The 26,830-nt window shown below is 42.9% G+C and overlaps 3 protein-coding genes across 4 annotated transcripts; 2 read left to right on the forward strand and 1 right to left on the reverse strand.

Annotated features, from left to right (window-relative positions):
* Positions 1-338: 338 nt before the first annotated feature.
* On the reverse strand, positions 339-3,780 carry fgfr1op2 (FGFR1 oncogene partner 2). Of its 2 annotated transcripts, none has more exons than XM_056424987.1 (6): positions 3,691-3,780; positions 2,103-2,239; positions 1,778-1,895; positions 1,395-1,537; positions 1,142-1,255; positions 339-812 (listed from the first exon to the last, which is right to left on the reverse strand). In XM_056424987.1, the coding sequence occupies exons 1-6, from the start codon at positions 3,713-3,715 to the stop codon at positions 675-677; spliced, it is 675 nt and encodes a 224-aa protein (XP_056280962.1). In that variant the 5' UTR covers positions 3,716-3,780; the 3' UTR covers positions 339-674. The 2 variants fall into 2 exon arrangements, with proteins under 2 accessions (XP_056280962.1, XP_056280963.1); XM_056424988.1 differs by lacking the exon at positions 3,691-3,780 and adding an exon at positions 3,319-3,684.
* Positions 3,781-4,059: 279 nt separating this feature from the next.
* med21 (mediator complex subunit 21) lies at positions 4,060-7,114 on the forward strand. Its single transcript, XM_056424989.1, has 4 exons — positions 4,060-4,108; positions 5,644-5,758; positions 5,888-5,988; positions 6,642-7,114. The coding sequence occupies exons 1-4, from the start codon at positions 4,067-4,069 to the stop codon at positions 6,819-6,821; spliced, it is 438 nt and encodes a 145-aa protein (XP_056280964.1). The 5' UTR covers positions 4,060-4,066; the 3' UTR covers positions 6,822-7,114.
* Positions 7,115-9,494: 2,380 nt separating this feature from the next.
* LOC130200585 (serine/threonine-protein kinase 38-like) lies at positions 9,495-26,204 on the forward strand. The gene is made up of 14 exons (XM_056424986.1): positions 9,495-9,806; positions 17,203-17,342; positions 18,057-18,108; positions 18,227-18,349; positions 18,463-18,546; positions 18,642-18,765; positions 18,922-19,076; positions 19,172-19,274; positions 19,771-19,832; positions 20,070-20,187; positions 20,492-20,615; positions 20,776-20,871; positions 21,516-21,607; positions 21,813-26,204. Exons 2-14 carry the CDS (start codon positions 17,215-17,217, stop codon positions 21,935-21,937), a joined length of 1,386 nt encoding a protein of 461 aa, XP_056280961.1. The 5' UTR covers positions 9,495-9,806; positions 17,203-17,214; the 3' UTR covers positions 21,938-26,204.
* The last annotated feature ends 626 nt before the right edge of the window (positions 26,205-26,830 follow it).

A 26,830-nucleotide genomic window follows, 5' to 3' on the forward strand; every position in this document is an offset into this window, starting at 1 on the left:
TCCATCAATGACTAAATGATTACAATAAAACATTAACTTGAGAGTGTCTTACTTTGTGAATATCTGTGTTTTGATGTTCATTCATACATATTGGCTTGCGGTTTTTGTAATGGCATTTTAAAGGATGTTTGTGGATCTTGGAAAAAGTGGCAGAGTGGGAGCTCTTTCTCTGCTGACTTGTTGCTGTTCTGCAGCAGAAGGGGAAGTTGTATGTTACAACAGATCCTGTGTTTTGGATAATGATTATATTCTTGATTTTAAGCTGCTGATGACAATATACAACAACAACAACAACATGAAAGCAAGAAGCCACCACACAGAACTAAAAACAGAGACAATTGACATGTTTTTAGATTTAATTCAACTCAAGCCCTTCTTTTACCCATTCATACATTAAAACCTTGCAGGCACCCAAGACTCATGCATGCTGGCAAAATGATCAAACATAACAGAATTACGACACAAAAAATAAAATTAGACCGATCTTTCACACTGCTTGTTTCTGAATCACCAGACGAGGATGCAGCTTTACAGAATCATGCTGTAAATGCTCCAAGGGAAGGGAGAGTATACAGAATCTGTAGGGCGAAGGATGAAGTGGTATGTGGCAAGAGACTGTACACAATAGTGGCAGCGGCAGGGGGGGGGGGGCTGGGCAGTCACCAATGGACTCTCTAATTCTTTTGTAAACTGACGTCGGCGCTGGTCAGCAATGGCGACAGCGATGTGCTCTCTGATGCGTCTTCTCTCTTCAGAACCAGGAAAGCCTCACGACTGATTCCCAGCAGCTCTCGGAGGCCACTGTTCTCCAGCTAAGATGCACAAACAGAAATGTACAGCCGTGCATTCAGATGAAATAATACCACCACTGCTACTTCTATTACAACAAATGTGAACCTGGATTTTTAATTTGATGCTGCGTCAATCAATGCATATTTGCACTTCGGTGGCTCCAAATCAATCCCATCACCACATGTACCATGAACTTTGCACTCATTTGAAAGAAAGTGTGCCGGGTGGTTAAAAACAATAGGCGTAGGATTTTTCTTAAGTTTAGATTTGAGTCCCTAAGCTGCACCATCACTTTAGTTGGACAACTGTTGAAAGTACACATGGAACCGATTCAGGCATTTTCTTTTACCTCTAGCTGATTAATCCTCTCCTCGTCTTCACATATTCGTCCCTCGTCCACCTCTATCGCCTTCCTCATCACAGACGCCATCTCATTGATCTTGTCTATGTGTGCTTGCATTTCCTACAAAGATGAAAAACAAATACATAAATAGAAAGGCAGTGGAAGTTGGAAAAGTGTTTTTTCAGTTTACGATCAAGTTTCACAAGTAATCCCCCGAATAACCAGGCTCTTAAAGAAGGATTAAGTGGGCCTCACTGACCGTGGTGTGTTGCTCCTTCAGCTGTGTCAAGATGGTGGGGTCGTCTCTTTTGCTGGCCATGAGCAGCCTGAACACCTGCTCTCTGTATTTGGTCATGATGAGCTCCAACGCAGACTGGTGTTCATCTAGCGACGTGCGTAGTTCTGCAGGAAGAGTAACCACAGGCTTGTTGTCCAAGACATCACTGCAGAAAATGTCTACAAGAACATTTGTCAACTTCCTGTTATCTGCTGTGATTAGCCATCTCTGTGTTAGTTTTGTGAAATCTCAGTGTATACATGAAAATGTGAGAACATTTAGTATTTAAACAACAATACCATGACTTTTCCAATTTTCCATGACCATATGAACCCTGAGAATAGCATTACAAATGAAATGCTGACCTTTGTTCTCCTGTTGGAGCTCTCTGATCTGCCGGTTCTCCTGTTGGATTCCTAGGACCAGACTAGAACGAGGACGATGTCGCGCTACCTGGTTCAACGAGTCAATCTCCTCCTGGTACTGCCAACAAGAAACCACCTCCCATTAGACAACTGGAAGACTACAGACTACATTGTTATACAGAGCAGAGTTCGCAGTGATTTAAGTCACTGCCTTACACTTATTGTATTAATTATTATAAATTTTAGTTTTGAGTAATTATATATGAAAGCATCTCGAAAAATAACATTTGTATTTCACTGGAACCAACACAATGCGATACCATACCTGTTGCATGGCCTCCACTCGCTTGTTAAGCGATGTTGTCTGTTCGATTAACATCTCAGCCGCGTTGTCATGGTTACGAAGCCTCTCCACTAACGACTTGGCATCTGCCAGGACCTTATCTAAGGTGCAGTTCATGCCTGAGAAAATACAAGCCATCATTACCAGGACCTACGAAGGTTTTGTTAGGATTCCAACACGATCACAGTCACACATCTCAGTTACTCCTATATTTCAGAAACTGCAGATTCTTACTATTTATGATGTTAATTTTACTATAACTTGTATTTTTATATATAAGATACTTTTAGGTGAAGGAAATATTCCTGATCATTTCAAGACCTACGTCAAAGTCAATTCAGATTCACTCATACTCAACTCGTCAATCTTCACATCTTCATCCCTCTAAATTACTGACAAGCAGAAGTAAATTTTCTATTAGATTTAGGGGAATTACCTTTCCCACCTAACAAAAGAATGTCCCTCAAATGTTTTTTAAAGTACCTAAAATAAATTATAATTGCTATTTTGTAAGAGTGTTATGTATTAGTGTCAACTTGTTTCTTGTTTTAGCTGTTACATCTACATTCATAGTTGTTTCACTTAGCTTAATTTAGGAAATACCACAGGGGTATAACTCAACATCCCTGAACCAAAACACAAGCCATGCTTACTTTCACATGCACAAACAAACACACACTCAACACAATCAACATTATTGTTTTGTCTATTTTAGGCACATTTCATTTTGTAATTATGTAAAATATTATATAAGTGGAGGCTTCAAAAAGGCCAGTCGACTTTTTGGATTTCTTATGTTATAATACGGTGATGTTGTCATTAAGAGATGGTATATATTTCATTGTTATAAATACCAGGTAAGCTAAATGACTAATCCATTTTGTAATAAATAAAATCACTGTGTGCTGGGCTAATGTGCCCTCAATTAATTAATATACCAAGTCTACTTTGAATTTCAAAATGTTATCTCAGGCATTACATCGGGGCAGATAAAGCACATCATGCCTCATCAAATTGTTCATGATATCACTTGCTGAACACGTGAAGAGTCACACGAACAGAAACTTCCCTTTGTACATTTTTAGACTATGATCAATTAGAGTCACTAAAGTTGATACAGCTATAATTTAGTGCTCAGTACAATGTCCAGAAATAAGTAACAAGACATGACTTATGACATAATGTAACCAACCCTCACCTCCTCTTTCTAGTCACACCGTGGATGTCCGCAACTGTGTCCGCTAATTCGCTCAAGCTAACGTTACCTTGCTACGTGTATATAGCTACTGGTACGCCATATTTATCTGAGCTGAAATAAACGTCCAGGGAATTACGCAGTGTTTCTGCTTCAGTTAACTGACTGAGTAACGTTATAATTGTACTAGCAGCCCAAACATTAAGTATTTGCTAACTTATTAGCCAACGTACAACCCACACTTTAGCTGTCATACAAATCCACTTCAGGTCAATTATAAACATATTACAACTGGTCGACTGACACACAAGACTGACTACAAATAGGACTTTCTGATTAACTTTAAAAACGTAACCGAATAAAAAACTGTCATACCTGGGGAACTCAAAGTGCAAGACATTGGAGTTTAGCTAGTCCGTCGTTACTTCCTGTTGATGTTTAGTAGCTAATATTAGCTACAGGCTGACATTACTCCCCATCAAAGGGCAACAAGTCGGGTTAGAGGTTGTGATGCAGCGCTATTCCTTTTTAAAACACGAGGATGTGTCAGCAGAGATGAAGTATGGACTTGATTTTAACACTAGCACCGCTGTAAAGTCAGTCTTCCTATGATTTGAGTGGCTACAACTAACCTAAACGATAGTATACCAACCAAAGCTTCCAAAATCCCGTCAGAAAATCCCGCGAGTTTCTTTAATATCAGGACATTCTCGCGACAGTTGCAACGGGATTTTGTTAAATTACAGAAAACATGGCGGACAGGCTAACGCAACTCCAAGACGCTGTCAATTCGGTAGGACACATTTTGCTGTATTTGAACATTAGTTAACGACAAAAAAAATAGTTTGGACTGGTTGTATAATATGAAGATGGTAGTTGCCCCATTATGTTCAGTTACTTTTTTTAAACATCGCTACATCACTGGGAAGCTAACGACCAGGGCCCTGTAACGTTTCCACGAACCAGTTTAGCTAGCTTGAGGTTACATTGCACAGAAACACAGGGCTCTCAAGTCTCACGCTCGCACGCATTTCGGTCTTATCTCACGCACTCCCGCCACACATCGAATTCCTCACGCTGAAAAAACCTCTCGGCTATTTAATGCTTGAATGCAGGGGTGCTCAATACGCCGATCGATTGTTCCGCTGCAGAGCTCCGACGCCGGTCTGCGCGCATTGGGATGGAGCAAAAAAATAGTCACTAGCACCCCCCCCCCCCCCCCCGTCAACAACTTTTTTCGGCTCGATGCCGGCGCGCGCAACGGTCAGCTGTATCGGGTGCTGATGGAAATCTCACGCTTGCCTGTCTTCAAAACTTGAGAGCCCTGGAAACATGTTGGTACATTATTAGAGTCCTAAAACATTGGGACCTCAAAGTGACGCAAAGTAACAGCAAACGACTGGCAGTGACGATAACAAAACGTATGAACGGTGTTACACCCCTACTGGTTTCCCTACGCGTGCCTGCGTTGTGTTCTCTTAACATCTGCAGCGGGGCTCTGTCTCGCTCACCAGATTCGTCACACATTCACAAACATATTGCTGGAGATCTTCAAGCCACCGTTCATATCCATTTCGGCGATTACGATTGTATAAGTGAGCAATGCATCACAGCCACGTATGAAGAAATACATTCTCGAAAAAATAAAAATAAAAAGATCGCCCGACCTGGTTTCGATCTCTTTCACGCAAAAGCAGACTGCACTCAAAGACTTGCAGTCTGTGCGCTGCGCCACCAGATACTAGTTTCAACTCAAGTAATTTATATATTGATCCATTAAGTCACATTTCTTATGTTTTCATGGGAACAGTTTGGTCGAAGGGATCTGAAACAACTGGTTACCTTGAGCGGATATTTACACTTTGAAACATGTTTAGCGATGCTTGTTCGCAATGCAACAACCACACAATACCGACGCATTTTCAATATTTAAATTACTTGAGTTGAAACTAATATCTGGTGGCGCAGCGCACAGACTGCGCGTCTTTGAGTGCAGTCTCCTTTTGCGTGAAAGAGATCGAAACCAGGTCGGACGATCTTTTTATTTTTATTTTTTCGAAAATGTATTTCTTCATCCGTGGCTGTGATGCACTGCTCACTTATACAATCGTAATCGCCGAAATGGATATGAACGGTGGCTTGAAGATCTCCAGCAATATGTTTGTGAATGTGTGACGAATCTGGTGAGCGAGACAGAGCCCCGCTGCAGATGTGAAGAGAACACAACGCAACGCACGCGTAGGGAAACCAGTAGGTTTGAAAACCAGTAGGGGTGTAACAACGGTATCACTTTCTCTCAATCCAAACTGTGTTGTTTTTTGTGTCCAGCTTGCAGATCAGTTTTGTAATGCCATCGGAGTCCTGCAGCAATGTGCGCCTCCTGCCTCCTTCAGTAACATCCAGACCGCTATCAACAAAGATCAGCCAGCAAACCCAACCGAAGGTGAAATCATTGTTGTATCTCTTTCCTGTCATCATTATCTACTTCTGTATCTTCTCTAGTCTGCTTCACATAGATACCCAAGATTTGTTTAACATTAAGGCAACATTATTCCTATTCTCTCTACCCCAGAATATGCCCAGCTATTTGCAGCCTTGATTGCCAGAACAGCCAAAGATGTGGATGTACTTATCGACTCTCTACCCAGTGAGGAGTCGACGGCGGCTCTGCAGGTCAGCACATGCTCAATTCACTTGTACAGTTACAGATTTCAGAATCAGAAACATTTATTTGCTACGTTTGTTAGAAACACGAAGAATTTCACTTGGCGGCTGGTGTGTACATTAGACAGACAAACAAAACGACAGCAATCAACAGTCAACATAGTGCAATAATTTAACATTCAATTTACAATGGTATAGGATCAAATAAATGTACAAACGGATAACAGTGCTAGAGACAGGGTACTGTAAGTGTGTGTTGAAATGTAATGTAGGTAAAGTGACATGTGAAATTAGATGTTAAATAGTAAGTATAAAGAGGTGTGCAGGGGAGTGACTGGAAAGAAATGTCCTGGGGATAACAGTCAGTCAGTGGGGGAACAGAGCCCGACTGCCGACAGGAAGAAGCTGTCTGTGTGGCATGAGGTCTTGGTCCTGATGGACCTCAGCCTCCTGCCAAAGGGTTGGGACCCGAACAGTGAGTGGAAGGGTTTGCAGTGGACGATGAGGGACTCCAGGTCCGGAGAACAGAGCTGCAGAGCCACAGCCCGTCCCTGCTCCAGCCGCTGTTAGAGTAGAAGCAGACTCCGCCACCTTCATCTGTCATTTGACGGGCAGACAACAGCGCCCCCTCTCATTGTTAACGATATGTTCTCTCTTGTCAGGCGGCCAGTCTGCGACAGCTGGAGGAAGAGAACCATGACGCAGCAGCTCGTCTGGAGGAGGTGGTTTACCGAGGCGATGTGCTGCTAGAGAAGATCCAGAGCGCCCTGGCTGACATCGCTCAGTCTCAGCTCCGTACACGCAACGGAGCAGCGAGCCAGCCCTCGCAGGCCGAATCCTGACCTGCTGTGCGATTAACGCAGTCCTGGACAATTCTTTGTCATCCTCACTCTGACCCCTCAGACATCCGCTGCAAGCCTCAAAACACTCATTTGGTTGCTTAGCGACATTATTGTCACACAGAAGCCACTATTTTCAAGACGAATGCACGCGTACCTATGTGGAATATGTCTCCAAAAGGCTGGTCTGAATGTGTGAATGGTTAACATGTCATGTTTTATTTTTAATGTTTATGTTGGATGTTTATCAAGTCTGTTTTTGTAGATATTTATGAATTAAATGATTGAATTTCTCATTTTTGAGTATCTCTACTGAACCTCTAAGCACTCTTCAGACCATATAATATGCCCACTCAGCTCACTGTAAATCTGAAAGTTTTTCTTTAACTAAAGCTTTAAAAAACAGTTGAGGTTCCATTTGTTCAATGTTTTAGTATCTTTAAAAAATGTTTGTCTCATTCATTTGTTGTGGAAAAAAATTATAGGAAGTATTTCTGATTAATCAGATATACATATATGGGAACCAGATCCAATCCAGGATGAGAAATCAGAAAATTCCAGAAAAATACAATTAGGATAATGTGGGGGTTTTCTTTGGCACTTACACTACCGTTCAAAAGTTTGGGATCACTTCGAAATGACTTTATTTTTCAAAGAAAAGCACTGTTTTTTCAATAAAGATAACATTAAATTCATCAGAAATACACTCTACATTGTTAATGTGGTAAATGACTATTCTAGGTGGAAGTGTCTGGTTTCTAATGAAATATCTCCAGAGGTGTATAGAGGCCCTTTTACAGCAACTATCACTCCAGTGTTCTAATGGTACATTGTGTTTGCTAATCGCCTTAGAAGACTAATGTCTGATTAGAAAACCCGTGCAATTATGTTAGCACAGCTGAAAACTGTTATGCTGGTGATATAAGATATACAACTGGCCTTCCTTTGAGCTTGAAGTTTGTAGAACAAAATTAATATTTCAAATATTAATCATTATTTCTAACCTTGTCAATGTCTTGACTATATTTTATATTCATTTGATAAATAAAAGTGTGATTTTTCATGGAAGACACGAAATTGTCTGGGTGATCCCAAACTTTTGAACGGTAGTGTAAATTGCATAATTAAATATTTTTTCATGATGTCAAAATCCCTCGGAACCTTTTTTTATAAAAGTCTACAACATATTACAAATGTATTTATATATATATATATATAATAAATGTCTGTTTTTAAAGCTCAAGTGGTCTGAGGAGACCTGCATGGTCCCAAACTTGTATATACAATCGGAAAATACACAATAATGCCTCACTAAAGAACTGTTTATGAATGAAATTCCTTAGAATTTGAATAAAATAGCCATTCTGTCTCCTCTGACGGTCTTAAACGCCTGCATAGGGAGAATAAATAAGTAAATACTTGGTCGAACTGACTTCTGCTGTGGCTGTGTGGCATGTGGCCTTAATTTCACTAAAATCAAAATGCGTCTCAGTGGTCTGAGTCCAGGCTTCCAGCCAAAGAGTTCATAGCCCAAATCTAAATAAAGGTGCTGTGTCACAGCAGCTGATGTGAGAAATATAAAAGCAGCCTTGTCTGCTGGACAACACACCCAATGTGTTAGCGGGGCACACCCACATCTGTGCATGTTGACATCATGGCTCTTACAGTAAAAACACTCAACCCGTCCAAACAAGGAGATTTATGGCCTGGACTGCTGTTCGTGTCTATTGTTTATGTCATGCTTTCTTCATCTGCTGTAATTAGTTTACGTTTGATTGACTACATACACTTCTTCTTTGTCTGATGTATAAATATAAAATTAAAGAATAGGGTAAAGCATCCTCTGCTGGGATGATTGGAGGAAACAAGCCAGTTGAATTAATGTAAAACACATCATCTGTAGTTTCTAGTTGTAACAAGGAACATGTGTTTTACTCATACTCTATTTTCTGAGGTTGTCTTTTTTTTCCAAATTCTCAAATCTTGCCTGTATAGAAATATCTTGATATTTGTGGCACTCTATCGGAATTATTTTTTAATTTTCCTATAAAATATTTATGGATAATGATTACAGTTTTGTATTTGTATAGTAGTAATATGTTATTGTTAATCATTCCTATACGTTTGTTTTCTTGTGCAAATATATCTGCAATATAAAAAATATTGCAATTTTAAGACAGCAATTTGTGTTCTCGACCACAGTGTGACCTTTTATTGACCTTAGATAGCCTCTTGTAGTTCACATGGCATTTGCTATATATGTGAAGAAAAAAAAACACATCTCGAATGTTGTTTGTGGGACGTTAATTTAAAATAGTATCACAATAATATTAATTCGGTTTTTAACGGTTTGCATTGACATAACCAATACAATTATGTAACAAGGCTTACAACGACTGGAGCCACAGGCAAGCTCTTTCTTAGCCGCAGATGCTTGCGAGCCAAATGAACCTGCGTCCTGGAACGCAACACTCGCGGGGCGGTTTAGATCTTCTCATTGGCTGATGCGCATGTAATTTCATGAATATTGCATATATGATTGGCCAATGGACACCACGGGACTCTTTCTTCATCGTTGATTGGTTCTTGCCGACGTCGATCAAATGCTACGCCGTTACGTGAACGGAGCGTCTGATGAGTCCGACGGTCCCAGGAAGCCCCACGGCTCATTTCATATCTATTTTCTTAGCGATAAAGGCGTTTGAACCGCTGATATTCCAGTTCAGGGAATACAAATGAAAAAAGCTCAATAATTTAAAATGATTTCAGGTTAGCTTGCTGTGAACGCCAGCGCACATTTGTTATGATTTGGTGTTGATTTCGGCGATATTTACTGTGCAGCCTGATAAGTTCCTCTCAAAGGTGACCAATATCTGGAGCATCTAGCCGACTGCTGCCTATATATTAGGCAGAAAAACAAAAATTCAATTTCTCTTATATCGTGGGGTGGCGGCAAGCCAATAATTGACTCTGGAGCAGGACACGGAGGTAAGTGAAACATCTCCCACATAATATTCTTTATTTGAATGATGTCGGATTTTTCATGGGACCTGCCAGACAGAGCAGTTAGCTAGCTAACGCACATAACGGCAACAAACGGACACAACGTCTACATTAAGTAACCTGATATTATTAAACACGTATTAGTATAAAAAAAGAGAATATATATAATGTCAGCCGTCGTGTGCCAAGCAGCAGTGGTGACAGATAGAGGTTTTGTCAGGGTGGCACAAAAAAGTTCAAATGTAGGTGAGTGGAGGAACGTTCGACGGACCGGATCTGCGCGCGTGCACGGAGCTAACGGTCCGTGCAGGTCCACCACGCGCGGTCTCCGCAGGTGGACGGAGGACGTGTAATTCACGTGTAATTCAGCACATTGCGTAACACGCATTACCGTGTCGACACGCAATAATCCCACAAAGTCAGACATTGGCATTTATTTTGCTCACTTTAACTTTGAAATAACATTGGCGAAACGCACCCGTCAATATGTTGGTAAATAATGTATTTGTTGGCCTTTCTTTCCAAGTTTGAAGCTCATTCTGAAGTATATGTTAAGATTGTGTGAAAAACAAACACTTCGAATAACCGGCTGCTTTCCAGATGCGTAAAATTATATTGCACAATGTTAGGGATATTTCTGAATAATTGATGCACACCATTAAGTTCCCAATAAGTGTGTGTGTGTGTGTGTGTTTCCTCTGGTGTCATGACTGAGTTCTTTCATTCTGGATGGAAGGGTTTCCTGTCCAGTCACTTACTGTGTGTGTGTGTGTGTGTGTGTGTGTGTGCGAACAATTTGGTCAACATTCATAAAAACGGTTTTAAAGCTCAGGTGTGTGGGGGATGCACACACATTCCTGAGCTTTAAAACCATTTTCTATTAATTGTGACTAAATGCTTTACTTTTATTTGTAGATTGATTGACATATTTGTATGAGGGGCCGTGAGGGACATTATTCAGAATACCCTCTCACACACACAACTGAAATGCTCTCACACACACTACTGAAATGCTCTCACACACACACACTAGTGAAATGCTCTCACACACACTACTGAAATGCTCTCACACACACTACTGAAATGCTCTCACACACACACACTAGTGAAATGCTCTCACACACACTACTGAAATGCTCTCACACACACTAGTGAAATGCTCTCACACACACACACTACTGAAATGCTCTCACACACACACACTAGTGAAATGCTCACACACACTACTGAAATGCTCTCACACACACTACTGAAATGCTCTCACACACACACACTAGTGAAATGCTCTCACACACACTACTGAAATGCACTCACACACACTACTGAAATGCTCTCACACACACTAGTGAAATGCTCTCACACACACTAGTGAAATGCTCTCACACACACTAGTGAAATGCTCTCACACACACTAGTGAAATGCTCTCACACACACTACTGAAAAACTATACGCTCACACACACAACTGAAAATCTCTCACACATACTAGTGAAAAGCTCTCACACACACATGATATGAAAAGCTCTCATACACACATATGAAAATTTCACTTGAAACGGAAGGCATTTCACTTGAAACGGAAGGTGCAGTGTTGCCAGGTCCGCGGTTTTCCCGCAGAATTGGGCTACTTTTGAAGTGTTGCCACGGGTTGAATTTTGTGTCCGCTGGTTCGGGTAGACCTATTTTGCATTCAAATTACATGAATATCTTTCAATAAAAATCCATATTTTAAATGAAATAATTTATTTATACCCAAATCCTACCATAAACTGCTTTTAATGCTGGCATACTAAACGTTTGGTGTTACTTTGTAGATATTACAATACATTTGGCAATGATAGCAATGAAGTAATTTATATATTGATCCATTAAGTCACATTTCTTATGTTGCGAACAAGCATCGCTAAACATGTTTCAAAGTGTACATATCCGCTCAAGGTAACCAGTTGTTTCAGATCCCTTCGACTTAATGGATCAATATATAAATTACTTGAGCAGAAGCTAATATCTGCAGTAGGGGCGAGATCCCCCTAGCGACGCAGCTACTCAGTGGCACTTGCCGGCACTTGCCAGCAGTTGCCAGCAGATGCCACTACTAGTCAAAAAGTGCCACTACTAGTTAAAAAGTGCCACTACTAGTTAAAAAGTGCCACTACTAGTCAAAAAGTGCCAGCAGACGGAGGGTCGGCCGCAGTGACGAGTCTGCGACGATTTAGTGACAAGCTTCACTGAAGTGCCCGGACAGCGGAAGAAATCACTTTCATGATCACAAAATGGAGGAGCTGCGGTTTAGCTAGATAGATAGATAGCTAAAATAGCTAGATACACAGATGGATGTGTGTATATAAAAAAGACACTAATTAATATATATATATATATATTAATTAGTGTCTTTTTGTAGACACTTACTGACAATATGCAATAAGATAGTGCTGTACATTACTGCTGTACTATATTTAATATTGTTTTGCTACTACTACGTTTCACTTCGTAATCTATTACACTTATATACCATGATATTGTAACGTCTCGGACGTTATGGCACTGATGACACGGAGACGGGACGACGTTATTAATCCTCCCTTTATTGGGCATCCACCAACACAGACAGCGTGTTCCTCTCAGCTTAGCAGGTCGAAAGTCAACAACAACGGTTCCCGTCAACCACCCTTAACTCCGTTTTCCGACAGGTTAACCCCGCCTCCTCTACTCCGCCAATCACAGGCACGCCCCCTCGACCAGCACGCACGGTGCCACACTTTGATTGACAGCCACTTCACAGGGTCGCTACAATATATTACGAAGTGAAACGTAGAAGCAAAACAATATTAAATATAGTACAGCAGTAATGTACAGCACTATCGCATATTGTAAGTAAGTGTCTACAAAAAGACACTATATATATATATATATATATCCATCTGTGTATCTAGCTATTTTAGCTATCTATCTATCTATCTATCTAGCTAAACCGCAGCTCCTCCATTCTGTGATCATGAAAGTGATTTCTTCCGCTGTCCGGGCACTTCAGTGAAGCTTGTCACTAAATCGTCGCAGACTCGTCACTGCGGCCGACCCTCCGTCTGCTGGCACTTTTTGACTAGTAGTGGCACTTTTTAACTAGTAGTGGCACTTTTTGACTAGTAGTGGCACTTTTTGACTAGTAGTGGCATCTGCTGGCAACTGCTGGCAACTGCTGGCAACTGCTGGCAAGTGCCGGCAAGTGTCACTGAGTGCCAGTGCTTAAACTTTAGACTAACAGTGGCATCTCCTCAAAGGAGAATTTCATGGAGGTATAACAGTATGACATGGTAAAAAAAATAATTATATATTTTTTATTATTAAAGAAAGGCGGGTACATTATACATATCATGGTATATAAGTGTTATATATTACGAAGTGAAACGTAGTAGTAGCAAAACAATATTCAATATAGTACAGCAGTATTGTACAGCAATATCGTATTGCATATTTTAAGTAAGTCTAAAAAAATACATTATCTATGCAAGTCTGTGGCACTTGCCACAGACTTGCCACTGAGGTGCCAGTGAGTTGCCAGTGAGGTGCCAGTGAGGTGCCAGTGAGTTGCCAGTGAGTTGCCAGTGAGGTGCCAGTGAGGTGCCAGTGAGTTGCCAGTGAGGTGCCAGTGAGTTGTCGCTGAGTACTGGCACCGAGCGGCACTTGCCACAGACTTGCCACTGAGGTGCCACTGAGGTGCCAGTGAGGTGCCAGTGAGTTGTCGGTGCCAGTGATTGCACTCGCCCTCTCTCAATATCTGGTGGTGCAGCGTGCAGACTGCGCGTCTTTGAGTGCAGTCTCCTTTTGCGATCGAAACCAGGTCGGGCGATCTTTTTATTTTTATTTTTTCGAAAATGTATTTCTTCATCCGTGGCTGTGATGCACTGCTCACTTATACAATCGTAATCGCCGAAATGGATATGAACGGTGGCTTGAAGATCTCCAGCAATATGTTTGTGAATGTGTGACGAATCTGGTGAGCGAGACAGAGCCCCGCTGCAGATGTGAAGAGAACGCAACGCAGGCACGCGTAGGGAAACCAGTAGGTTTGAAAACCAGTAGGGGTGTAACACCGGCTGCTGCCGAACAGTTGAGGCATTAGACAGTGTTCTGATTGTCTCCGCTGAGGCCAATATGTTGTTTAGTAACGCCGTTGCTTAAGGGCTGTTGAGCACATTGTTGATCTGCCATCCTTGATCACCTTCCATTTCAACTGAAACACCTGGGGCGGCTTTAGCTCAGTGGGGTAAGAGGGCCGTCCTGCAACCGCAGGGTTGTGGGTTCGATCGCCGCTCTCCCCATTAGTTGCAAGTCGAAGTGTCCTTGAGCAAGGCACTGAACCCCCAGTTGCTTCCCGGGCGCTTCACCGCAGCCCACTGCTCCTTAATAACTAAGGATGGGTTAAATGCAGAGAACTAATTTCCCCTTGGGGATTAATAAAAGTGTATATTCTATTCTATTCTATTCCCAGGGTTGCCAGGTCTGTGTGACAAAACCAGCCCAAAAACCAGCCCAATATCAGAACTCAAAATATGCCCGTGCCAAACCATATACACTGCTTTTAAAGTCCAACAGCATTGCTATCATTGCCAAATGTATTGTAATATCTACAAAGTAACACCAAACGTTTAGTATGCCAGCATTAAAAGCAGTTTATGGTAGGATTTGGGTATAAATAAATTATTTCATTTAAAATATGGATTTTTATTGAAAGATATTCATGTAATTTGCATGCAAAATAGGTCTACCCGAACCAGCGGACACAAAATTCAACCCGTGGCAACACTTCAAAAGTAGCCCAATTCTGCGGGAAACCCGCGGACCTGGCAACACTGCACCTTCCGTTGCAAGTGAAATGCCTTCCGTTTCAAGTGAAATTTTCATATGTGTGTATGAGAGCTTTTCATATCATGTGTGTGTGTGAGAGCTTTTCACTAGTATGTGTGAGAGATTTTCAGTTGTGTGTGTGAGAGCATTTCAGTAGTGTGTGTGAGAGCATTTCACTAGTGTGTGTGAGAGCATTTCAGTAGTGTGTGTGAGAGCATTTCACTAGTGTGTGTGTGTGAGAGCATTTCACTAGTGTGTGTGAGAGCATTTCAGTAGTGTGTGTGAGAGCATTTCACTAGTGTGTGTGTGTGAGAGCATTTCAGTAGTGTGTGTGAGAGGGTATTCTGAATAATGTCCCTCACGGCCCCTCATATATTTGTCCCGTGTTTGAGGCTGCATGCTTTGGTCTCCACATAGTGAGCTTGCTTTCATCGTGCCTTCCTTATAAGCGGTGTAGCCTTGTTTGTTTAGTTGGGGGGTCTAGAGGTGTTCAGACTGAGCTGAAGGTGTTTTCCACTGAGCAGGCAAACAAGCACGATACACATCCAAGTCATGAAGTAAATATTAAAGGGGAGCCACTCACATTTTCAATCTTCATACATGTCATTCCGATGGTCTAAAAAAATCCCAGTAAACGCGAACAACTCAAACCCAAAAGCTAGAGTGCTAAAATTCACATTTGTGATGTCATCAGGTACTATGAAAGAAGAAGTCTGGAGCAGCTCCACACTTTATGCTTGATGTCATAAAAAGTTTGAGTCTTCTTCTCTCAGTTGAATTTTTTCTTCTTCTTAATCTAAATTTATGTCACAGTCGATTTCCGTTAAATGTCGTTAGATCTGCACCAACCAGGGAAAGCATTCGGTGCTGAAACAATATTTAATAGCTCCAATCAATAGTTACAAACAACAGATGACGGTGAATGTAGTGGGGAACATTTAGCAACTAAAGAGACATGGTGCAGACCAAAAAGGTGAGACAATATCGAATATGCCTCAAGCGGCCATAAACACAAGCATTTTCAATATAAACTTTAGACACAGTGTATAACGCTCTGTGTTTGACTCAAATTGCCAGTTCAGTGATTATCAGCAGGCGTCTCCCTTTTTACGCTGAGCTTGTGAGGAATGTTGCGCTCATCTGCACAAACCTTAGGAACTGGACAATCACTTTATTTTCCAGTTTCCCTGAAACAAAAACCTCCCGAACCAGGCAGTGTGCAGCAGTGAGTCAGAGAATGTTCTCAGAAGTCCGGAAGCATCTTGTTGTCGCGGCCGGGACGGGAAAAGAAAGCTAGACGAAACATGGGGTCCTTCAAGTCCGTTCTGTCTGATGGCGTTCTGCTGAAATCTTGTGATGGTGCACACACTTATCCACCCCACCTCTCTCTTGCCCTCCATCGCACACGTTCAAATGTGCTCATGTTGAGAGTAAGAAAATCTGCACACCAAATTTAGAGAAAGTAGTTCCCATGAATAAGGACTAAAGGGCTGTGGTTAGGTGAACCAGAAAGAATGACAGTCCTCCTCAGGTGACTTTTGTTCTCGAATCGATCTTCGTCAGTTTGATATGAACATAGATTAGTAAAGATGCAAAGGAATGTGTACTGAGAGAGATCAGTCCAGATTTCACTGATTAGTTCCTGGAATGCAACCCTGCAGACCGCGAGCCGCCCAGCACATGATTGATGGTATTTAAAGTGACACTCAACCGATTGCACACGTTAAGATTAGTTCATTCACCAGACATAAATAGTCATACATCTGTCTCATGAAAGAAGCTATGAACTTGCATTACGGGAAGCACACACGCACACATAAAAGGTAATATTATGTCAGAATATCTTGGACATTGGTGCTTTGATTTCTTTGCACATTTATTTTCCATATGAAAATAAATCCAGGAAATGTTTCTAGAATGATTGGGGTGATTCGTTGGGGATTGCCTCTTCATAGAAAATAAAAATAAATTGGAAAAAGCTGTAAAATGACTTACTTTCTTGAAGTTTAACACAAAAGCAGCTGAAAGCGTTGACTCCTCTTGATTCTCTCTCGAAAGAGGGAGGCCGTTTTATATCATCTCTTGGTCAACATTATCCGTTCTGTAAGAAATATTTGCAAAGAGCTTTTTTTCTCCTATTCAGGTTGTTATCATGCTTTCCTTGTTTGAGAAATGTAGGGAGATGGACTGATTGGTTGGTTGCATCTCACTCACCAAGAACCCTTACATTGGGGCTAATCGTGTTCTATCACACACACTTCTCTTGAAGATTAATCATGGAAAATGAGACCCATGCAAGTTTTCCTTGAGTATCAAGCAGCAAAAAAAAGTGTACTTTACTAATGCGCATGCTGAAACGCTGCCTCATGCTGCCTGCAGCCCGACACCCGATACTGTAGCTCACAGAAACCCAAGTGGCGCAGGGGTTGACTTATTAAAGTAGTCGTGTGTGTGTGGCGGCGCCTGTTTAAGTCTTCGAGGTAAAGCTCCTCTCTGTTTCTTTGGAGTACTGAATTGATTTTGTATTGTCTTTCAGGAGAGTGTGGCCATGACGGGAGGGACTGTAGACACCCTTCCCATGAGCAACCACACCCGGGAGAGAGTGACCGTGGCCAAGCTGACACTGGAGAACTTCTACAGCACTCTGCTCACGCAGCACGAGGAGCGCGAGATGAGGTGAAACGTCTCAGCGAAGAAGAGATTCCATTTTGCTGGTCAAAGGTCACCGGGACCTCGCGCACAGACACTTTTTTTGGCCATAACTCAAGAAGTGCTAATGATGACAATATCACCCAAAAATGTCTAGTTTTTCGGCCAACATTGTATTTATTTTGAAAGCACACTCAGTCAGTCTCAGTGACAGACAGCTCTTTTCTTCCTCCACCACAAGTATACACACAATTACAATGGCAGATCGGCTTGTAAGAAAACAGTGACGACACCTGTCGGGAGTTTTTTTGAGAGCTGGAGGAGGGACGTCATTTTACTCCAAATAAATTTACAGAAACACACCCAACCTATGGCATCTGTGGAATATCAGTATTGATTAGTATACATTCAAGTCAATCTTGTACGTGTCTATTCATCAGAAGAACTTCCTGACTCATAAGTAACCTCTCCTTTATCCACAGTGCATGAGTCGCTCCCCTCAGTCGCTCCCTGCGTGTAAATGTAGCAACAAAGGGCATCCCATAATCTGCCTCTTGTGTTCTCACATTACCTGTAGAACTGATCTGAAGACCAGGTAACATGGTTTAAAGACAGCCGGCTCACTGTTTACCACCCCGACACAAACATTTTTCAGGATCTGTAAAGTAACGTGCGATGTTTGTGCCGTGTAGCCCTCATTCCTGATTTTCAGTTTGTGTAATACAATTGTGTTGTTCACAGGCAGAAGAAGCTGGAGAAAGCCATGGATGAGGAGGGTTTGCCAGACGATGAGGTACAGTTAAGACTTTGCATGAAAGAAAGAAGAACAAAAAACAGTGTTCTTTCCTTTCTAAAAATCTTTCTCTTGGACTCCCTCAGTTGACTCCCTGTTTTTTGTCCATGTTTTGCAGAAAGTAATGCGGCGCTCGCAGCATGCCCGCAAGGAGACCGAGTTCTTGCGACTGAAGCGGACGCGACTTGGCTTAGATGACTTTGAGTCCCTGAAAGTGATCGGACGGGGGGCTTTTGGAGAGGTGCGGTTGCAAATCTTTTTTAGAAAGACAATAACACCATTTGTTGCTCTTTTATTCCAGCTAAGTTCCATTTGCACTCTTCTTGAAATCAACTGTGATGTCGTCTCCCTCAGGTCCGTTTGGTGCAGAAGAAAGACACGGGGCACATTTACGCCATGAAGATTTTGAGGAAGGCCGACATGCTGGAGAAAGAACAGGTCGGCAGCGCACTTCTGGTGAATGTTAAAGACACGCCGTGGAAGCGGCTGCCACATTTCGTAGGCGTCTCACGCTGCCTTCTGTCTCCCTGCAGGTCGCCCATATCCGGGCAGAGAGAGATATTCTGGTGGAGGCGGACGGCGCCTGGGTGGTCAAGATGTTCTACAGCTTCCAGGACAAGAGGAACCTCTACCTCATCATGGAGTTCCTGCCTGGAGGTCAGCACAGATCCATTTGCGTGAACCTCGCATTTGAGGGTCATTAGTATGTTGAGTGTTTTTAAAACAGATTCATTGAACTGCATCCAGGATGATTCTCTGTGACGTGAGCGATACAGACAAACATGTTGTGCCGACCTCTGCCCTTGTTGCTAGGCGACATGATGACCCTGCTGATGAAGAAGGACACTCTGTCCGAAGAGGCCACTCAGTTCTACATCGCAGAGACGGTCCTGGCAATCGACTCCATCCACCAGCTGGGCTTCATCCACCGAGACATCAAACCAGACAACCTGCTGCTGGACTCCAGGGTGAGACCCGAGGACAGACACGCTTTCACGGGCTGTCGGTAACAGCACGCGCCGTGGTGCCCGTGGAGACTTATTTCATGCTCATTTGCCCACAGGGACACGTGAAGCTGTCCGATTTTGGCCTGTGTACGGGACTGAAGAAGGCTCATCGCACAGAATTCTACAGGAACCTGACACACAACCCGCCCAGTGATTTCTGTGAGTTCACAAGAAATAACAAGACTATATATGAAAGTGCACTATAATAGGTGGAAACTGCCATTGCACCTTTAGAGAAACACGGCTTTGGTCTTTTGCAAAGTTCATCTAGTCAAGTGGTCCCCAAACTACGGCCCGCGGGCCGCATCCGGCCCGCCTCCACATTTGGACCGGCCCCCTGAACAATACTAGAGACGCGTTCCGATTTTTTTTCTTTTCACCCTGCCCGCTGCCGTTGAGATTGCAGTGAGACGCGGAGAAAATGTGGAGTAGTGCTCTTCGCAATAAAACATCTTTGATGGGACATGTCGCGTCTCGGCCAATCAGCGTTCAGATGTCGACAGCGTTTGGGAAGTTAGGTTAGCTGTCCCACCCCGGCTGGCCCTCCAGCAGACAAGGGAAACGTTATGTGGCCCTCTCAGGAAAAAGTTTGGGGACCCCTGATCTAGTCTAAGTGTTGACGCGATCACTCGCTTTGCTCTCCCGCCTCTTGCAGCCTTTCAAAATATGAACTCCAAGAGGAAAGCAGAAACCTGGAAGAAGAACCGGCGGCAGCTGGTAAGCAATTTTAAGAAAGGGAAGAATTGCATACAAAGTTTTGTGCTCATACTGACAGATGCAGAAGAAGAAAAGAAAAATCTGAAATATAGCTTCCTGGTTTCGGCAAAAATGTAGACAACAGGCTCTAAATCCTGGTTAACTTAATGTAAATCATCGACCTGACTGGAAGATGTTGGACTGAATAAATATATTCCAACCCAGAGCCCTCGTGTTCTATCTTTCTGTGACTTTCAGGCGTACTCTACTGTGGGAACACCGGACTACATTGCCCCTGAAGTCTTCCTGCAGACGGGCTACAACAAGCTGTGTGACTGGTGGTCTCTGGGTGTCATCATGTACGAAATGCTCATCGGTAAGCAGGCATTCTTCTGGATATAAGGCAGAGAGAGGTTTAATTAAGTCAATCTGGAAACAGATTTTTTTTCTGTCTGTGTCTAAACTGTTTTGCTTTTGCCCTCGTACACAGCAGTACAACGCTGTACTGGTACACATCAGAACTACCCTTTAATATTTACTGCGCACAGGAACAATTTCAGTAGATAATTTGCCGTCTTACATGTTGCATGGCCGATTGCCACAGGAATGAACCGGCTGCTTTCAGTGGTCTTCTGCAGGTTGTGTTGCTGTGTTTTGTAATGCTTGTTGGCTGTGTTCAGGTTACCCGCCCTTCTGCTCTGAGACGCCACAGGAGACATACAGGAAGGTGATGAACTGGAAGGAAACCCTCATTTTCCCACCAGAAGTCCCCATCTCCGAGAGGGCCAAAGACTTGATATTAAAGTATGTAAAGATGCATTTTTATTTGTGTTCTTTTTTATCTTTTATTTAGTTTTTACGAGCTTGCGTGACGGCCACGTGCTAAACATGCTTAGCAGTGAATGATTGTCTAATTAGTGTATGAATGTTTGTGTTGTTGACAGTTGTGGTTTGTGTGTTCCAGGTATTGCACCGATGCCGAGAACAGGGTTGGAGCGGTGAGCGTGGAGGAGATCAAGAGTCATAAGTTTTTTGAGTCGGTGGACTGGGAGCACATCAGGTACATGAACACAAAGCCCCTGTCAGACATTTTACACAGAATTGCACACTGTCTCTAAAGAAATCAGAATGTATATCTTTTAAATATCAATATCGGCCTTTGAATTCTACTGTTTTTGTAATACAGGTTTTTTAATTATTTGAATATTTTAACCCAGAAAGGCTGAATAACAACAATATATGATCAGAGCACTCGCATCTTAAGGTAGCACTCTCCGAGCGCAAGATATATTTAGTCTCTCTCTCTCTCTCTCTCTCGTTTTCGGTTGTCACCTTTCGGTGTGTGAACTACTACAATGGGTAAAATAGAATTTGTCAGGGCAAAAGTTCTATTTACAACCATGAAAAGCAAGCAGGCTTCTAAACGGTGGTGCCTGTCTATCGATGTCCTCCGCTCAGTTTCAGTACTATGACAGCGCTGCACCTCGACACACAACAAAACAGCGTCCATCAGTGGGAAAATAAAAACAAAATTAAAAATAACATGATTTGGAGATCAGTCGACGATATAGGGGAGGCTTGACCAATCAGATTCGACTATGAAAACTCTTAGCCGGGGACTTTAACACACAGACGAAGCCAGCAAGGACTCCACCCGCATGAAAGCGAACCCTGCTTATGTTTCTCCCCGTCTTGCCTGCACAGGGAGCGGCCCGCAGCCATCTCCATCGAAATCAAGAGCATCGACGACACCTCAAACTTTGACGACTTCCCCGAGTCGGACATCCTTCAGCCAGGTTCGTCCTCAGCGAGCCACATTGCAGCAAACCGTAGCCCAGGGTTTCGCTTCAGACAGAGCATGACAGATTATTGACACAGATTCTCAACAATGATTACTCTCTTTCTACTATACCGGCTTGAGAGGGGCCCTTTTCATTTACATGCTGTATTGCCCCTTCAAGTGGCACAATAATAACACCCTTGTTATGTGTCCTTCAACAGCCAATGCCACGGAGCCGGACTTCAAATCGAAGGATTGGGTGTTCCTCAACTACACGTACAAACGCTTTGAGGGTCTGACCCAGCGAGGCACCATCCCCGCATACATGAAGGCAGGGAAGGCCTGACACGGCGGACGGCGTCGTGGAGAGAAAGGCAAAAAAAGCAAAAGAAAGACAGACAGACATTTAGGGACACAGGGTCGGGCCACCGAGCCCCGCTGGTGCTGAAAGGCCGAGCTGTCGGGCCTCTCAGTGTACATTTAACCCTCATCATAAGTCATTTAGGTCTGCTCAGCCGCCGCCAGAACGCCAAGAGCTCTGAAATGAAGGAGCGTTTACCGCATTACCTCGGTTGTTTATATCGTATAACGTGCCGTCTTTAGCCACAGCTCTCAGGCCAGTTCACTAACCAGGACACTAAATCAGCATAACTGCATGTACAGTCTGGAGAGGATGTTTCACTCCCCAGAGGCGGCAGTGGGAACGAGGATTAACTGCTTGGACATCCCGCAGCCGTAGTTTCTCATGCGGTGCCAAATCAGCTCTGATGCAAGCACCATGTCTACCACTCCAGATGAGCTTTATTCACTGTAGTAAGAACAGGTACACCTCCCACTTGTTCCCGCCCATAATGTTATAGCCAGCTCGTGAATTTTAAAGGAAGGTTCCAGCATGATTTCAAGGGTTTTGGCCCCCTCTCAGGAGATACTCCCACGAACGAAAGGTAGCCTCCATTTTAAAAGATTCAAGCGATAAAGAAATCTTCTCCTTGGAGCGGTGGTAGTTGGCAATATGCTAGTGGATCCTAATGGATGCTCAGTTAGCATACAGATAGTCTGGGACAAATAGGAATGTGGGGAGGCTGAAGGGGAACAGCATTGTTTTATACCATGTCTTAGGTTTTCAGGAGTGTTAGTCCTTCTAGCGGCTAGATATTATTATTAGATCAAGTGTAATAACTTCTGGAGACCTTTAAGTCCTCTAGCGCCGTCATCAGGTCAAAAATTGTTAGTCCAATACTTTATTTTTTACATTATTATTTTCTGACCACAAATATCTCTAAACCCAACGACTGATTTTCCCATCAGCACCAGCTGCTCTCGTGCCAATGAGCAGACGTTAGCATGCTAAGTTGGCGAACGCAGGAAACTGGTTCACATGAACATGTTGGCGGTGTTGCTATGCTAATGTTAGCATTTAGCTCAAATATGACAATCTATTTAGAGAAGAAAATTCTTTAAAAGCGTAAATGTTTTTTTATCCCAACAGTAGTACCGTTTTTGCCTGTAATGGGGCAGAATGAATTGTGCGCGTCTAGTTGTTTTCTCGAACAATTAACATTAAATTGAAATGATGCTGGAACCCTCCTTTAACCGCCGCCGCGGTGCAACAAGCCCGTCCTCTGGCTTTGCACGACGTGTTGCCAGGCAACGCGTGAAAGCAGCTTCCCATGCGCGTGCGCCGCTTCCCCTCAGAACCAGTGGTGTGTGTTTGTGCAGGTCAGCGCTGCAGCACTTGATATTCCCCCTGATTTTATTTCCAACGAGCCAGAGGGCCAATCTGTTCCTTCTTAGATGGACAAAACATGCAAAGTGCCTTGAACATAGCCGATAAATATTTAACCACATCATGAGTTGGTGATATTATCAGAGATTAACCAGAAGGTGTCGATTACTTTTAGAAATGTTAAAGCGCTTTGAAGGAGGGAAAGGAGAAAGGGAAGCGTTCTCAGCTTCACGAGTCAACTTGTGAGAAAGCAAAAAGAAAGCTTCGATGTTTCACTTATTTCTCTGCAGTGACCAGACATCCGTGAAGTGAGAACGGTGATGAAACGGGCCGTCTAGGTTTGATAATTAAGCAAGGGGCCTCGATGCAAACACAACATGTGTGTTTGTTAAAGATGTAACTCAAAATAGAACAAAGTAAGAATAGATTAACATTGTGGTTATCTTAGACACGTGTACGTTAGGCTCTAGATGTATTTAATGTTTCACCAACAAGCTAACGTCGGGCCTGTTTTATTCGACAAAACAAGCCCTTAAACCATCTGCTCAGAGTTGTGACCGGACTCGGCGCTAAAAATAGTAACCAAAGAACTGATCGTCACACGTCGTCGACGTGAGCGCAGATTCAGATTTAGCTGTCGCTTACTGCACTTAACGTAAAACTACCTTTTGAATAATACACCAATCCACGGGAGCTGAACTTGGCTACGGAAACATTTCGCCATTTCCACCTCTACGTTTGTCGGGAAATGAGTGAGCAGAAGCAGATGCTTCACTGGCTAGCACATCTGTAAAGCGTGTCAAAATGCAAGCAAAGCTACAAGTGTACATACGGGGACAGGATTTACCATATTGGACGAAGTGCAGCTGCAGCCATCGCAGGGTCTTTTTGAGCACTCTCTCCAGAGTCCCAGAAGAACACACACACACACACACAATACAAATGTATAAATCTAACGCATGTTGATGGCTGCAACTGCAGATTCCCCGGTGGTGTCTAATCACTGGAACACACTGACATGCCCTGGGAGAGGAAAACCGCCGTGTTCATAGCGTCCTGTTTCACAGCCAAACGGGTTACGAGTGTTTGTGACTGAGTGAGTGAGTCACTGAGTGAGTGAGTCACTGAGTGAGAAAGTGAGTCACTGAGTGAGTGAGTAAGTGAGTGAGAAAGTGAGTCACTGAGTGAGTGAGTGAGAAAGCGAGTGAGTGAGTGAGAAAGTGAGTCACTGAGTGAGTAAGTGAGTCACTGAGTGAGTGAGAAAGCGAGTGAGTGAGTGAGAAAGTGAGTCACTGAGTGAGTGAGTAAGTGAGTCACTGAGTGAGTGAGAAAGCGAGTGAGTGAGTGAGAAAGTGAGTCACTGAGTGAGTGAGTAAGTGAGTCACTGAGTGAGTGAGAAAGCGAGTGAGTGAGTGAGAAAGTGAGTCACTGAGTGAGTAAGTAAGTGAGTCACTGAGTGAGTGAGTAAGTGAGTCACTGAGTGAGTGAGTAAGTGAGTCACTGAGTGAGTGAGAAAGTGAGTCACTGAGTGAGTGAGTAAGTGAGTCACTGAGTGAGTGAGTAAGTGAGTCACTGAGTGAGTGAGTAAGTGAGTCACTGAGTGAGTGAGAAAGTGAGTCACTGAGTGAGTGAGAAAGCGAGTGAGTGAGTGAGAAAGTGAGTCACTGAGTGAGTGAGTGAGTCACTGAGTGAGTGAGAAAGCGAGTGAGTGAGTGAGAAAGTGAGTCACTGAGTGAGTAAGTAAGTGAGTCACTGAGTGAGTGAGAAAGCGAGTGAGTGAGTGAGAAAGTGAGTCACTGAGTGAGTGAGTAAGTGAGTCACTGAGTGAGTGAGTAAGTGAGTCACTGAGTGAGTGAGAAAGTGAGTCACTGAGTGAGTGAGTCACTGAGTGAGTGAGTAAGTGAGTCACTGAGTGAGTGAGAAAGTGAGTCACTGAGTGAGTAAGTAAGTGAGTCACTGAGTGAGTGAGTGAGAAAGCGAGTGAGTGAGTGAGAAAGTGAGTCACTGAGTGAGTGAGTGAGTGAGAAAGTGAGTCACTGAGTGAGTGAATGAGTGAGTAAGTAAGTCAGTGAGTGAGTGCGTGATCGGGACGAGAAATACATTTTCACAAAGTAGATACTCGGTGCTTCTTTTTTGTTGTTGTTGTCGTGAGGTGATGATGTGTGACCTTGTTCGATGTCAAACTGGTGTTCTGTGTTATATTATTTCCCCCTTCAAAAGGAGATGAAGACAGGAGGGTAAATACTGCATTTGTCATCCATATGATTCAACATATGTACGCGATGACTCGAGATCCGTTACTGGGGCACTTTATCTAAAGGGAGCTGATTTATTGTTTATTTTAGTTCACAAAGTGTTTCACTTTCGAGTTAAGGCAGACAGTAAATTTCTGACGGACCAAACAAGCTTTTAAACTCGCCTTTTGTTTTTGTGAATCAGAACAGTGTCCCATATTTCATGACTCATGTTGAGAGAAGCCCTCCGATAGCAGGGAAAGGTGTATTTATCCTCTTTAGGATAGCAGGAAGCAGATTAAAGGCCCACTCACATCTATGGAGTCTGGTTTTCAGATGGAAGTAAGTGGCCTCTGCCTCGGAAACCTCAGCGCCCAGGGATTCAGCAAATAATATGTTGTATGTCCTCCCCCCTTCCCCCTTGTTAAAGCAAGACTTCAGTGTCAACATTAAGTCAAAGGTTGAAAAGAGAAAAGAAAAACTCCACAGGACCGTGTTGTGAGGTATTTAGTGTAACGCTGTGTACATACTGTTGTAGACACTCAAAGGAAACTCTGTGGAGTGACGGAGGAAATGCTCATTCATATATTCATTCTCTTTGATCAGTTTACATGTTGATAAAATGCTTAAAACTATTAAAACAATTAAACACTTCAAGTCTTTAGGGTTTCTTTTTTGGTTGGGGGCCGGGGGGGTCGGGAGGTAATACAGGTAAACAGAATTATATACATATATATGTGTGTGTATATATATATATAAAGAACAATTATGACTAAAAATTAATTATGTTTGGAAAAATCATTCGATTTGCTTTGATTGAGCAAATAAATGAAGAAAAACAAATATTTTTCAAAGTGCTGTGATCGGCTCTGGCCACTAGGGAGAGCTCCTGATCCACACGCACTGATGGGTGGGGGGTGGAGGGGTGGGCGGCTGTAAACTGGTTATTTGACCCCTGTCGGGGCGTTTGAACTTCCTGTTTAGCCTCATTGACATTCTGTGTTGAAGTGAGTTCGATGTTTGGCTGTGTCAAACTATTAATTCACTTCAGTTTTATTCCGACTTTGTTTATTTTATTGTAAATGCTTGCGTTGACCGGTTTACCTTTACCCCGATCAAGGAAAGCGGGTTTCTGGTTTACATGAAGAAATCAGGTTACTGTAGGGAGAAAAAAAAGCACCCGATTTTTTTTTTTTTTTCTGTACATGTATATTTGTCATTCCTTATGTCCTTATGCCATTTGAAAGTGCACAGTAGAAAGGCAGCCTGCTACTTTAAA

This window comes from Pseudoliparis swirei, chromosome 10, assembly GCF_029220125.1.
Source record: "Pseudoliparis swirei isolate HS2019 ecotype Mariana Trench chromosome 10, NWPU_hadal_v1, whole genome shotgun sequence".
NCBI lineage: Eukaryota > Metazoa > Chordata > Actinopteri > Perciformes > Liparidae > Pseudoliparis > Pseudoliparis swirei.